Raw genomic sequence first — 13,040 nt, 5'->3', positions numbered from 1 at the left:
GACTTTGGCCAATCAGAGGTCATTTCAGAAAGAGAGAAAGCGTTCCTATTGGCTGTTCATTCACTCACAAACTCCGATCAAACGGTCAAACTAGGCAGCACTGATCAAATATGAATCAATATTCTGTTACTGTAATGCCTATTTCTCTCCTCAAATGTTTTCAGAAACATCTTGTGTACTGTTTAGCTGTAAAATGACAAAGTTTGCTACGGCTGGGGGGCAGTGCTTGGTATTTCCTAAGCAGATCTAAACATGGCGGCCGGGTCACAAACTTTCTTGAGGTTTAGTTTGATCAGAGTTTACGAGTGATTGACAGCTGCTCAGAGATGGCAGGCTCCAGCTCGACTTCTATTGGTTGTTTTCCGGTCTGTGAAATCTTGCAGATGCCGTTAGGAGCACCGGAGCAACATGATTTTTTTTTTTTCAGATTACCTGCCTCGTGCACTTTTGTCAGGACATGGTGACCGTTTTATAAAAATAACTTTTTTTATCATATTTGCTCCAACTTGTCTACTTAGGCTTTAAGAGATACAATTAAACATATTTTCAGATATATTAACTTGATTGAGGCAACCCTAAAACCTCACAGCAGATTGGATGGAAAACATTGATTGCCAGAGTGTAAAGTTAGTAAAAAAAGTCCACATTTTTAATGTTGGAAAATGGCTCCATTATGCTGTAGGACAGCAATGCTGTAAAATGATCAAAAGTTATGTTAAGCAGAGGCTGTAGAGCGTAGCTGGAAGTCATTGTCAGAAGCCTGTTTGATTGTGCACCCAGGCTGGATAAAACGTAGGCTAATAGAGTGCTACAGGAATGAGCATAAAATACAATGACTAAACGTCATCACGCTGACTCGTCCTCCGTTACAGCCTCGTTTTGTGTACTTGTGCTCATGTGACCGTGGTGTAGTTCCTTTATAGCCTAACATTAGATTTTTACTTCTGGTGATTACATTCACACTTCAAAAATCATAAAAGTGGTGTTCATTTGTGAAGAAGAATTTGTGCTGTATAAAACATGTAAGTATCATAAACGTTTGTTTGCCACAGAGCTGATTTTCTGCAATAATACAAAACCCAATGGAACAATCCCATTGGGTTTTTGTTGAGGGATCCAGGGCGATCGATGCTAACTTCCTGGTTGGCCTACAGAAATACATCATCCCTGCAGCACTCTACGGCGCAGTAAAACAATGGTCTCATAGTTGGATGGACTCATTTTCTTCAAAATGACACAAAGTGGGGTGAGACCAAATAATCACATCAGATATCATAGGTCATCACCCAGCCGGGTGATCTCGTCCAGCAGGAAGTCGATGTCCTCTTGTTGTGTGGCGGGATTGGAGAACACACACCTGAAGAAATTGACTTTGGCTCCCAAAGGCTGATAGCCAATCAGAACAGAGCCCTTCTCCATCATCCTGCCTTTGATCCGAGGAGCCACCTGCAGAGACATAAAAGAGTAAGAACCTCTTTTCTTTGTTATGTCAGTCTCCTTTAAACCCTTTTCACCCATTTTCAATATAAAGACTGAGTGCGTCCAGAGGAAACCCTGATGGTCTGTACTGACCTGATGGAGTCTTGCGTCTCTGTCAGGTCCAGCTGGCAGGCCTCTCAGACTGGGAGGGATGTACCAGAAACACACATTACTGTGCTCCGGCTGTGTGGGAGGCAGACGAGAGATATGCCCAGTAAGAACTGATTGTGGATAAAGAAACACTAAGACTAAACTGAACTAAAACTGCTAACTAGGACCAAATATACACAACGATAGTGCCTGGTAATATTCTGTACATGGTTAGTGTAAGAGGTCTGGCTGTCTTTGACATCTACAATAGTTTACAACCAGGCTAAATTAGGTTGAAAAGTGAAAATGTTTTAGATGTCTAGGATACATATAACTGTTGTTTTAAAGGTGCAATGTGTAACACCTGGCCACGTACTCCAAACAAATAGTACCAACCAGCCTTACTTTGTTTTTGAAGACCAGTTCGAAGTCTGTCCTCCTCTGCAGTTGATCATACAGATACTCAGCATTCTCTAAGCATTTGTTGACCTGAAATCCGAAGCCCTCGGAGCCCTGACAGAGTGAGAGTCAGAGACAATGACAGACAGAGACACAGACAGTTAAAGAGCTCAGATTCAGTCTGGTTTAAAGTAGGGCTGTCAAAATGAACGCGTTAACACAAATTCATTTTAACACCACTAGTTTCTCTATCACATTAATGCAACTTGCGATTTTTAGATTGTAGAGGGCTCACTTTTAAAGCTAGAAAACCTAAGGAATCCATCGGTACCAACCATGTCATACTAGCTTGTCGTGAAGGAGGTTAAATAACGCTCCAAAATTAGGCAACATTTTTGCAAGGAAAAAAGAGTCTCTTGACCTCTGACCTCAAGATATGTAAATGAAAATGGGTTCTATGGGTACCCACGAGTCTCCCCTTTACAGACATGCCCACTTTATGATAATCACATGCAGTTTGGGGCAAGTCATAGTCAAGTCAGCACACTGACACACTGACAGTTGTTGTTGCCTGTTGGGCTGCAGTTTGCCATGTTATGATTTGAGCATATTTTGTATGCTAAATGCAGTACCTGTGAGGGTTTCTGGACAATATCTGTCATTGTTTTGTGTTGTTAACTGATTTCCAATAATAAATATATACATATATTTGCATAAAGCAGCATATTTGCCCACTCCCATGTTGATAAGAGTATTAAATACTTAACAAATTGTTATGTTCACTACCTTTAGTCTAGAAGTTCCTTTTGTTTCCTATGTTTCCCTGTCCTTTTGTCTCTTGTGTGTTTTCCCCTGGTTTGTCTAGTTTGTCAGTGTGTCGGGAGGTGTGGCCTTCCTTCTCCTCCTCCTCCTCTGGGCGGGCTCGGCTGGAGCAGCTGCCACCAATCAACACACCTGCAATATATATACCCCGGGTTTCATGCTACTCTTCGCCAGATCGTTCCGTCGCCCTCAGTGGTATTGAACTTAATCAGGCTCCCGAGTATTTTTGCTCTTGTTTTTGATGTTGCTCTCTTGTTGGAATTGTTTGGACTTACCTCGTGTTTTTCTTGCTCTGTGCTCAGGTCTGTCACCTGCCAGCTGTGGCTGCTCCCCACCTGCCTGCTCACTCCTGCACTCTGCTCATTGGATTAATTTGGAACCTTTTTGGAATAAATATTCTTTTTGTTCTACCTTTAAAACTCTCGTTTTGTGTGCTGCATTTGAGTCCACGTTTTTTTGGGAACTACTCATAACAGAACGATCTGGCCTAAACTATCGACTCAGCAGACACAAATGTTTTTCAGAAGGCTGTTTCCAGCCATGATGTTTTGTTGGGGCAACATCACTAATTACTTCAGGGTTTATTGGAGAACCAACAAGCATTAGGTAATCAAATGTCTCAGATGGGAAAATGTTTGGAGACAATTTCAGGTCAATTAGCCCCATCCCCCGCTCTGCCTCCTCCTCCTCCGCCTCAGCCACTCAGAGAATCACCTGTTCCTCCACCTGAACCATATGCCGGTGATTTGGGGAGATGCAAAGGATTCCAGCTCCAATGTTCTCTGGTTTTTTCCCGACAACCAGTCACCTTCACCACAGACCAAGCCAAGGTAGCGTATGTTACGGGACTGTTAAGAGGAAGAGCACTGGACTGGGCTGAAGCAATGTTGGGAAGAGGAGGGATAAATTCTTTGTCCTATGATTGTTTCATGAGTGAAATGAAGAAGGTTTTTGATCACCCTCTATGTATTGGAGACGCTGCTAAACGTTTGCTTAACCTACGACAGAGTCAAAGAAGTGTGGCGGATTATTCTGTGGAGTTCCGGATTCTGGCTGCGGAGGCTGGATGGAATGACGAGGCATTAAAAGGAGTTTTTCTACACGGTTTGTGTGAGCAGTTAAAGGATGAACTTGCTGTCCGTGATGATACTAACTCCCTTGATGCTCTTATTGATCTGTCCATAAGACTGGACAACCGTATGCGGGAGAGACGCCGGGAGAAGAACTACAAATCCCACACTCCCGTGAACCTCTTTGCTGCTACTCCTACTCTCGCGAGAGTTGCCTCCGGCCCGTCAGAGACTCTCGGCTCTGGTCCCAGCTCCTCTGCTTACTCTGATGAACCAATGCAGGTGGGCCGGGCTAAGCTCACTCCCGCTGAACGTCAGAGACGGATCCGAGCGGGTGAGTGTATCTACTGTGGTCAAGTCGGACATTTCCTTGCTGCATGTCCTCTCCGCCCAAAAGAGCGGGCTCACCAGTAGCTGTGGGGATACTGGTGAGTAAAACTGATGTCCCCACCAACACTAGACCTCGAACTCAAATACCTGCTAAACTGTGTATGAGTAAAATGTCCTTGCCCCTGTTAGCGTTGATTGACTCCGGTGCAGAGCAGAGTTTTTTAGATACTGAGTTAGTCTCTCAGGCTGGCATCAGCATTGAACCCCTTGAGACTCCTGTCAGTCTGTGCTTTAGACGGCAAGTCCTTAGCATTAGTAACTCACCGCACTGAACCTCTGTCTCTAATTCTGTCTGGAAACCACCGTGAGCTAATACAGTTTTTTGTTTTCTCTGCTCCTAAGACTCCTCTTGTTCTCGGACACCCGTGGTTAAAGCTACACAACCCCCAGATCGACTGGTCGACTAGTAAGATTATGGGCTGGAGTAGTTTTTGTCATTCCTCGTGCCTGCAGTCTGCATTACCACCAGTAGATATTAGTGTTGCTCCTCCGCCCTGTGTTTCTCCTGACTTGTCTACTGTGCCCCCTGAATATCATGATGTCGGTGAGGTTTTCAGTAAGGAGAGAGCGTTATCCTTGCCACCTCATCGTCCGTATGATTGTGCTATTGAGCTGTTACCTGGTACCACTCTGCCTTCGAGTCACCTGTACAACCTGTCACATCCTGAGAGAGGTGCTATGGAAACCTACATTAATGACTCTCTGGCTGCAGGCCTCATCAGACCTTCCTCTTCGCCTCTAGGGGCAGGATTCTTTTTTGTTAGCAAGAAAGACAAGACTCTCCGCCCGTGTATTGATTTTCGAGGGTTAAACAATATCACGGTAAAGAACAAGTACCCCCTGCCATTAATCAGTTCTGCTTTTGAACCACTACAGGGAGCCACTGTCTTCAGCAAGCTGGATCTGCGAAACGCGTACCATCTGGTACGGATTCGGGAAGGAGATGAATGGAAGACAGCATTCAACACACCACTGGGTCACTTTGAGTACTTAGTGATGCCTTTTGGACTGACTAACGCTCCTGCAGTGTTTCAAGCACTGGTTAATGATGTTTTGAGAGATTTTTTGGACCGGTTTGTGTTTGTCTACCTGGATGACATTTTGATTTTTTCCTCTGACCTCGCAGAACATCAGCTTCATGTGCGCCAAGTGCTCCATTGACTACTGGAGAACAAGCTGTTTGTGAAGGCTGAGAAGTGCGAGTTTCACGTCAGCTCTGTTGGATTTCTTGGTTACATCATTGAGAGTGGGCAGGTGAAGACGGATCCGGACAAGATCAAGGCGGTGGCAGAGTGGCCTGAACCATCCTCCAGAAAGCTCTTACAACGCTTCCTTGGATTTGCCAACTTTTACCGCCGGTTTATCCGTGATTACAGCAGAATTGCTGCGCCACTGACCAGGCTCACATCTCCTGGTGTTCCTTTTCGCTGGACTCCTGAGGCGGATCAGGCGTTTGCCTTATTAAAGGACCGCTTTACGTCCGCACCCATCCTGGTGCAACATGACTCTTCTCTTCAGTTTGTTGTGGAGGTTGATGCCTCGGACATTGGTGTGGGGGCTGTTCTCTCCCAACGCTCCAGACCCGATAAGAAGCTACATCCCCGTGCTTTTTTCTCTCGACGCCTGTCTCCAGCTGAAAGGAACTACGATGTGGGGAATCGAGAGCTGTTGGCAGTGAAGTTGGCTCTGGAGGAAAGGAGACACTGGTTGGAGGGTTCGGAGATTCCGTTTATTGTATGGACTGATCACAAGAATCTTGCCTACATCCAGTCAGCCAAACGACTGAATTCCCGCCAGGCTCGGTGGGCTTTATTTTTTGGTCGATTCAACTTCACCATTACTTACCGCCCTGGTTCCAAGAACATCAAGCCTGACGCTTTGTCCCGGCAGTTTTCGTCAGAGGAATCACCAAATGTTCCAGACACCATCCTGCCGGCAGCCTTGGTGGTGGGGACATTAACCTGGGAGGTTGAGTCAGCGGTTCGGGAGGCTCAACGTGAAGAACCGGATCCAGGTACTGGCCCTGCTAATCGAATGTTTGTTCCTGTGTCAGTTCGCTCCCAGGTCCTGCAGTGGGGACACGTTTCCCGGTTCGCTTGCCATCCTGGGATGAGTAGGACTTTGTCACTCCTCAGACGACACTTCTGGTGGGCCACAATGGAGAGGGACGTCAAGGAATACGTCCTCGCCTGCACAGTCTGTGCCCGGGGAAAAACATCTCATCGGCCGCCTGTGGGATTGCTCCGCCCATTACCCATACCTGGTCGCCCTTGGTCCCACATCGCCTTGGACTTTGTCACTGGTCTTCCTTCTTCTAATGGTAAGAAAGTGATACTTACCATTGTTGATCGGTTCTCCAAGGCTGTTCATTTCATTGGTCTTCCCAAGCTTCCTTCAGCACATGAGACGGCTGAGCTCCTGACTAATCATGTTTTTCGTCTGCATGGTATTCCCGTGGACATCGTCTCAGACCATGGTCCTCAGTTCATCTCTCAAGTTTGGAAGTCTTTTTGTCAAGCCCTCGGGGCCACTGTCAGTCTGTCTTCTGGTTTCCACCCTCAGACGAATGGACAGTCTGAGAGGGCTAATCAGGATTTGGAATCTGCCATACGTTGTGTCGCTGCTACTAATCCAACTTCTTGGAGTTCACAGTTATGTTGGATTGAATATGCGCATAATTCTCTCTCTTCTGCTGCCACTGGTGTATCTCCTTTTGAGGCCTCACTAGGTTACCAGCCACCACTGTTTCCAGCACAAGAGGAGGAGTTGGCTGTGCCATCTGTGCAGCATCACCTTCGACGCTGCCGCAAGGTTTGGAGGGACACTATGGCTGCTTTGCTTCGGACAGCTGAGAGAAACAAGAGGATCGCGGATCGTCACAGGACCCCGGCTCCCGTCTACATCCCAGGTCAGAGAGTTTGGTTATCTTCCAGAGATATACCTTTGAAGACTGACTCCAGAAAACTGTCTCCCCGTTTCATTGGACCTTTTGAAATTGAGAAGATTATTAATCCTACCACTGTCAGACTCATCCTGCCTAAGTCTCTTAGGATTCATCCCTCATTTCACGTTTCTCAGCTAAAACCGGTTCTCACCAGTCCTTTGGTCCCTCCAACCAATCCCCCTCCTCCCGCCCGGATCATTGACAGTCAGCCAGCTTATTCAGTCAGACGACTGATGGATGTTAGACGTAGAGGCCGGGGTCTTCAGTATCTGGTAGATTGGGAGGGATACGGCCCAGAGGAGCGCTCCTGGGTTCCTCGTTCCCGCATCCTAGATGCTGGGATGGTTAGGGAGTTTCACCAGGCTTATCCTGGGAAACCTGGTAGATTGCCTAGAGGCTCTCTTTAAGGGGGGGGGGGGTACTGTTATGTTCACTACCTTTAGTCTAGAAGTTCCTTTTGTTTCCTATGTTTCCCTGTCCTTTTCTCTTGTGTGTTTTCCCCTGGTTTGTCTAGTTTGTCAGTGTGTCGGGAGGTGTGGCCTTCCTTCTCCTCCTCCTCCTCTGGGCGGGCTCGGCTGGAGCAGCTGCCACCAATCAACACACCTGCAATATATATACCCCGGGTTTCATGCTACTCTTCGCCAGATCGTTCCGTCGCCCTCAGTGGTATTGAACTTAATCAGGCTCCCGAGTATTTTTGCTCTTGTTTTTGATGTTGCTCTCTTGTTGAAATTGTTTGGACTTACCTTGTGTTTTTCTTGCTCTGTGCTCAGGTCTGTCACCTGCCAGCTGTGGCTGCTCCCCACCTGCCTGCTCACTCCTGCACTCTGCTCATTGGATTAATTTGGAACCTTTTTGGAATAAATATTCTTTTTGTTCTACCTTTTAAAACTCTCGTTTTGTGTGCTGCATTTGAGTCCACGTTTTTTTGGGAACTACTCATAACACAAATCTCCCTTTAAGGTACATTTTGAACAGATAAAAATGTGTGATTAATTTGATTCGAATTTATCACGATTAAATAATTTGAATTGATTGACAGCCCTCGTTTAAAGCACAGCAGGTGATGTGAAAAACATTATCACTCTGGGGTTACACTGATACTGATCATGAATACCTTTGCCTTCCACATGAGCCACAGTTTGAAGACGTCGACATGTCGGCCACACTGGATGCTCTTATCTCCAGTATCATAGCTCACGTCGTAGGGTTTGTCTGTCTGGAAAAGGTACTCAGCCCCCAACTCATTACACTCCTTTAAGAGACCCTGCGGAGGAGAGAGGCATGGGACATTCACACAGCTAGAGATCATACATGGACAACCTTTAGAGACAACCTTAGGAAATCCAATGAAGAAGTGAATAAAAGAACAATGAGGAATGCAGGGAGGTTCACATTCTGAGATGGGAAACCATCTCTTTTGCTGCTAACAATTTCAGCTCATTTACACCTTTGAGATTCACACTTTTAGTTGCCAGAATGACCAGCTGGCTGAATCCAGAAGTGGCTCTGCAGAGCGAAAGATGGACATGAAGAATTATTTGGGTAAAAACTTAAATGTTTATGGGGCGACCTGGTAGCCTTACCGCAGCGGCACGAGGTCATCCCCTCTCTTTCTCTCTCCTCCTGTCATAACTGTCACTCTCAAACAAAGGCAGAACCCAAAAAATAAATTTGAGAAAAACCCAAAAAACTTTAATGTTTATACTTATTCAGACCTCCAAATAACTGCTTTTTAGCTGGGTACAGGCTGTCTCAGTGCACTCACTCAAGACCATGGACTATTAGTACCAGGTTGTTAAAAAAAAAAAGTAAAAAGAGAATTGCTCTTTATCCTGCTGTGGCTCAGAGGTAGAGCAGTGTCCTAGAGCAAGACACTTAACCCCAAAGTGACCCTGAAGGCTGAGTCATTGGTGTGTGAATGAGTATTTAGATTAGATCCTGATGGGCAGGTTGGCACCTTGCATGGCAGGTTCTGCCATCAGAGTATCAATATGTGTGCGAATGGGTGAATGATGACATGTAGTGTGAAGCGCTTTGAGTGGTCGGAAGACTAGAAAGGCGCTATGTAGATGCAAGTCCATTTACCATTTATCCTTTATCACAAACTTCACAGGGCGTGCGCCAGGATCTGTCTGCTCTGAGGTTGTCAAAATTAGATTTGCTCATGTATCACTAAAATTATAATAACACACTTACACACATACTTAATTTAAACAAAATTCTGTATATAAAACTGGTTAAAAAGATATATATTTTTTGCTACTCAGTAGCAAAATTTAACAAAATATTCTGCTTCAATCAATATTTGTTGGCGTTTAGCCTTTCAAAAACAACATTTTCACTGTGGTCAAAAACCTATTTGCTCTCCCACACAAAGGAAGACCCGCACCTGTATTAACTGACTGACCGAGACACAAGACGGACATCGTCCTCTCTGAAGTTTGGCTAAAAACATTCAGTGAATAGCCTCCAAAGGTAGCCATGTCATTTTTTTGTGATGTACCCTTAAATAGAAGAGTAGAGAATAATGGCTTACTCTCTTCTTGACTAGTATGACAGAGCACTGCAGAGGGACGCCCATCATCTTGTGAGGATTCCATGTTACAGACCAGGCTCTGGAAAACAACCATTTCAAATTTAGAAATGTCACACTGACTGACATTGGCAACCTTAGATCCTGCTGCTAACCATGGAAAAAAACAGCATCTGGAGTGGACAGATTGTTTGTCTTTCTCTGCAATGAAATGTGTACCGCAGAAATCCAGAGAGAAAACAAAGACACACTGTGTGAAGTGGTTGGCTTGTGTTTGGGTGCAGTTACCGCTCAATGCCCTGTAGTTTCATCCTGTGCCTGTCTGACATCAGCAGGCCTCCACCCCACGCTGCCTGTAGGGACACAGTCAAACTCATAAAACATACTGATTCGTCTAAGTCCGACACATTCTGGCTGTATTTGTCTGTGCAGCCTAGTCGCACAGTAGTTTGTGGAAATAGTCACGGAATTAAATGTATTGATTCATGTACATAGATACGAATTTCACATTTTTTCGTCAGCACAAAATCATTTCCTATGTAATTCACGTAATTGTGAACCGGGAAGTATAGAAAGCGGCGAACGCCACGTAGGGAGGAGTGTCTCGTGTGAAACCAGAAGTCAAAGTTGATTTATTTGTCACGTAATTTCCGTACTTAAGTTACAGAACTTACAGAGTTTTTTAAACCCAAATGTTGCCACAGATGTAAAGGCAAATGCAAGGGCTTTCATTGGTGGGCCATAGGCACAATCACCATGGTGTTACGTCATTCGGCGATAGATAGTGACTTAAAGGACCAGTGTATAGGATTTAGTGGCATCTAGCGGTGAGGTTGCAGATTCCAACCAACTGAATACCCCTCCGCTCACCCCTCCCTTTACAAGCATGTCAGAGAACTACGGTGGCCTTCAGGTAAATTAAAAACATGAAAGTCTCTCTCTAGAGTCAGAGCTGGTTTGTCCGTTCTGGGCTACTGTAGAAACATGGAGGAGCAACACGGAGGACTCCGTGAAGAGGACCTGCTCCCTATGTAGATATAAAGGACTCAATCTAAGCAACGAAAACACAATGATTCTTAGTTTCAGGTGATTATACACTAATGAAAACATAGTTGTGAATATTATATTTCATTTCTGCCAAGAGATCCCACTAAATCCTAAATGCTGGACCTTTAAGAAAAATGTAATAAATTGAAAATCTTCAAGATTATTACTTTACTTATTTACAATGATTATTGCATAATGATAAATAAGGGATTGGTGTGTGTGTGCGTGTGTGTGTATATGTGTGTGTGTGTGTGTGTGTGTGTGTGTGTGTGAAAGAGAGAGAGAGAGAGAAAGAGAGACAGAGAGAGAGCAAGAGAGCATCTTACATCAACATGCATCCACAGTGTGTGTCTATGGCAGATGTCAGCGATGGCATTGAGAGGATCGAAGGCTCCGTACACCGTGGTGCCTGCTGTCGCGTTCACATAGAACGGAACCAGACCCTGGAGAGAGAGAGAACTGAGGTTGATCTCATATGTATGTACGACCTTTACTCTCTGTTCCAGCTGTTAGCACTCCATCAACTGTGACTGCGTCATCTACAACACATCTCAATTGAGGTTTTTCGTGATGAACCAGAAATTTAAAGTATGGCCCAATCCCAATGTCACAACGCTATGAATTGTGGGTAATCTCCTCTGGCAAAGTCTGCAGAAATGCAGATTTACGGAAAGTGTTCATAAAGGGCTCAAAATGTCTCCAAGAGAGCCCTCAAGGACTTGATGATTTGACAGTAGGACATCCCTGAACCCTCACAGACTTAAAGTCTGTCTCTCAAAATCTGTGAGTCTGTGAGTGTTGTTGGATTTATTATGTACAAAAGTGCTTACAATGACCTGCAATAACCTGACTGTTGGATTTGTTGTGAATGGAGTGATTGCGAGGAAAGGGAGGCAAGTGCTGTTCTTTTTGCAAGGTCAAGAAGAGGAAGGAGTCAGAAGGAGATAACAAAGAAGAAGATATGCAGCAAAAATATCACGTGTCATAATCTCATGAATATTAATATTGTGTAAACCATGAATAGACTGGATCAGGGATAGCTCGGGGTTCAGACTTCGCGAACTGACCCATGCGCTGTATGTTGTCAGGGACACGTTGATTGGATCCAGATATCTGTAAACTCTTTTATTTTTACTTATGCAACATTGATTGTTCGGAATAAATTGAATCATTATGCTTTAACTCATCTGTTTGGAAATTCTCTTTGTCACACAAGATTAACCAACACGTAACTGGGCCTTGACCTCTTGGAGGTAGAAGGCCAGTTCCTTCAGTGTGGACATTGGGATTGGGCCTACTGTATGTCTTAATACTGTGAAATTGGGACATTTTTAACACATTTGTTATTTCCTCATAAAAACTATACACGCTGGAATGTTTCCCCCCTTTCATTCATACCTTTTCTTCAGCTGTAACAATGGAAGACTCAAGTTCGGCAGGAATCATTTTCCCTCTTGAAAGACCAAAAGAAGACAAAAGTTAAGTAAATTTGAAATTATTAAAGGGGACATATCATGCTCCTTTTTAGGTTCATACTTGTATTTTGGATTTCTACTAGAACATATTTACATGCTTTAATGTTCAAAAAACACATTATTGTTCTCATCCTATCTGTCTGAATGTCCCTGTATTCACCCTCTGTCTGAAACGCTCCGTTTTAGCTCCTGTCTCTTTAAGACCCCTCCTGAAAAAAGCCCAGTCTGCTCTGATTGGCTTGAGAGAAAAATATGATGCACCTTTGCAAAGGTAGTTCTCAAGCCGTGGGTGATATATTCTAATGAGCCTGCATGTGACACAGGAAGGGGAGCCGGATCTGCTTGTTGTTATCACATGTTTTCTGATCTAGACAACCCACAAAAAACTGACTGGGTTGTCTTAATTCATAGTTTGTGGGTTGGTAGGAAGTCCAGATACCCAAATGGATGAACACAAGCACTGAAAAAGTGACTTTGTCATGATATGTCTCCTTTGATGCATTGTGTATATAAGACATATTGACTTGACAGACCCCTGAAACCAGCATGCTTTCTAAAGGCATTCTAAAAGTCTTTAGTCAACAAACTGTATGCACAATAGACAAATTATCCGTTTAAACAGAAAAATACTAAAATGTATTTTAACGATAGAATAATTTACTATGCATTAAACATGTAATATAGGCTACAGTATGTTTACTAGCCCACTGCATGGACAAATTACCCCCAAAACACACACTGGCACAAACACATTCAAAGCTGCAACAGGTGAGCAAACATTTCCATTG

At 44.4% G+C, this 13,040-nt stretch overlaps 1 protein-coding gene and 2 long non-coding RNA genes across 3 annotated transcripts in view; 2 read left to right on the top strand and 1 right to left on the bottom strand.

The window, feature by feature from the left end:
* Nucleotides 1–1,063: 1,063 nt before the first annotated feature.
* gad3 (glutamate decarboxylase 3) overlaps nt 1,064–13,040 on the bottom strand; it is a 53,714-nt gene continuing 41,737 nt past the window's right edge. The window contains exons 9-16 of the mRNA XM_037788437.1: nt 12,176–12,230; nt 11,104–11,220; nt 10,019–10,083; nt 9,734–9,812; nt 8,312–8,461; nt 1,975–2,082; nt 1,573–1,662; nt 1,064–1,446 (exon numbers count right to left, since the gene is read on the bottom strand). Coding sequence (XP_037644365.1) covers nt 1,273–1,446; nt 1,573–1,662; nt 1,975–2,082; nt 8,312–8,461; nt 9,734–9,812; nt 10,019–10,083; nt 11,104–11,220; nt 12,176–12,230 — 838 coding nt within the window. The 3' untranslated portion in view covers nt 1,064–1,272. The remainder of the gene's footprint in view (nt 1,447–1,572; nt 1,663–1,974; nt 2,083–8,311; nt 8,462–9,733; nt 9,813–10,018; nt 10,084–11,103; nt 11,221–12,175; nt 12,231–13,040) is intronic.
* On the top strand, nt 2,745–3,209 carry LOC119499189. The gene is made up of 2 exons (XR_005209335.1): nt 2,745–2,985; nt 3,093–3,209. It is a non-coding gene; the product is annotated as an uncharacterized LOC119499189 (long non-coding RNA).
* Nucleotides 7,366–8,075, top strand: LOC119499188. The gene is made up of 2 exons (XR_005209334.1): nt 7,366–7,860; nt 7,968–8,075. It is a non-coding gene; the product is annotated as an uncharacterized LOC119499188 (long non-coding RNA).

This window comes from Sebastes umbrosus, chromosome 12 (assembly GCF_015220745.1).
Source record: "Sebastes umbrosus isolate fSebUmb1 chromosome 12, fSebUmb1.pri, whole genome shotgun sequence".
In the NCBI taxonomy this organism is placed as follows: Eukaryota; Metazoa; Chordata; class Actinopteri; order Perciformes; family Sebastidae; genus Sebastes; species Sebastes umbrosus.
The sequence above is the reverse complement of the archived record's forward strand: the minus strand, read 5'-3'. Positions and strand labels throughout refer to the sequence as shown.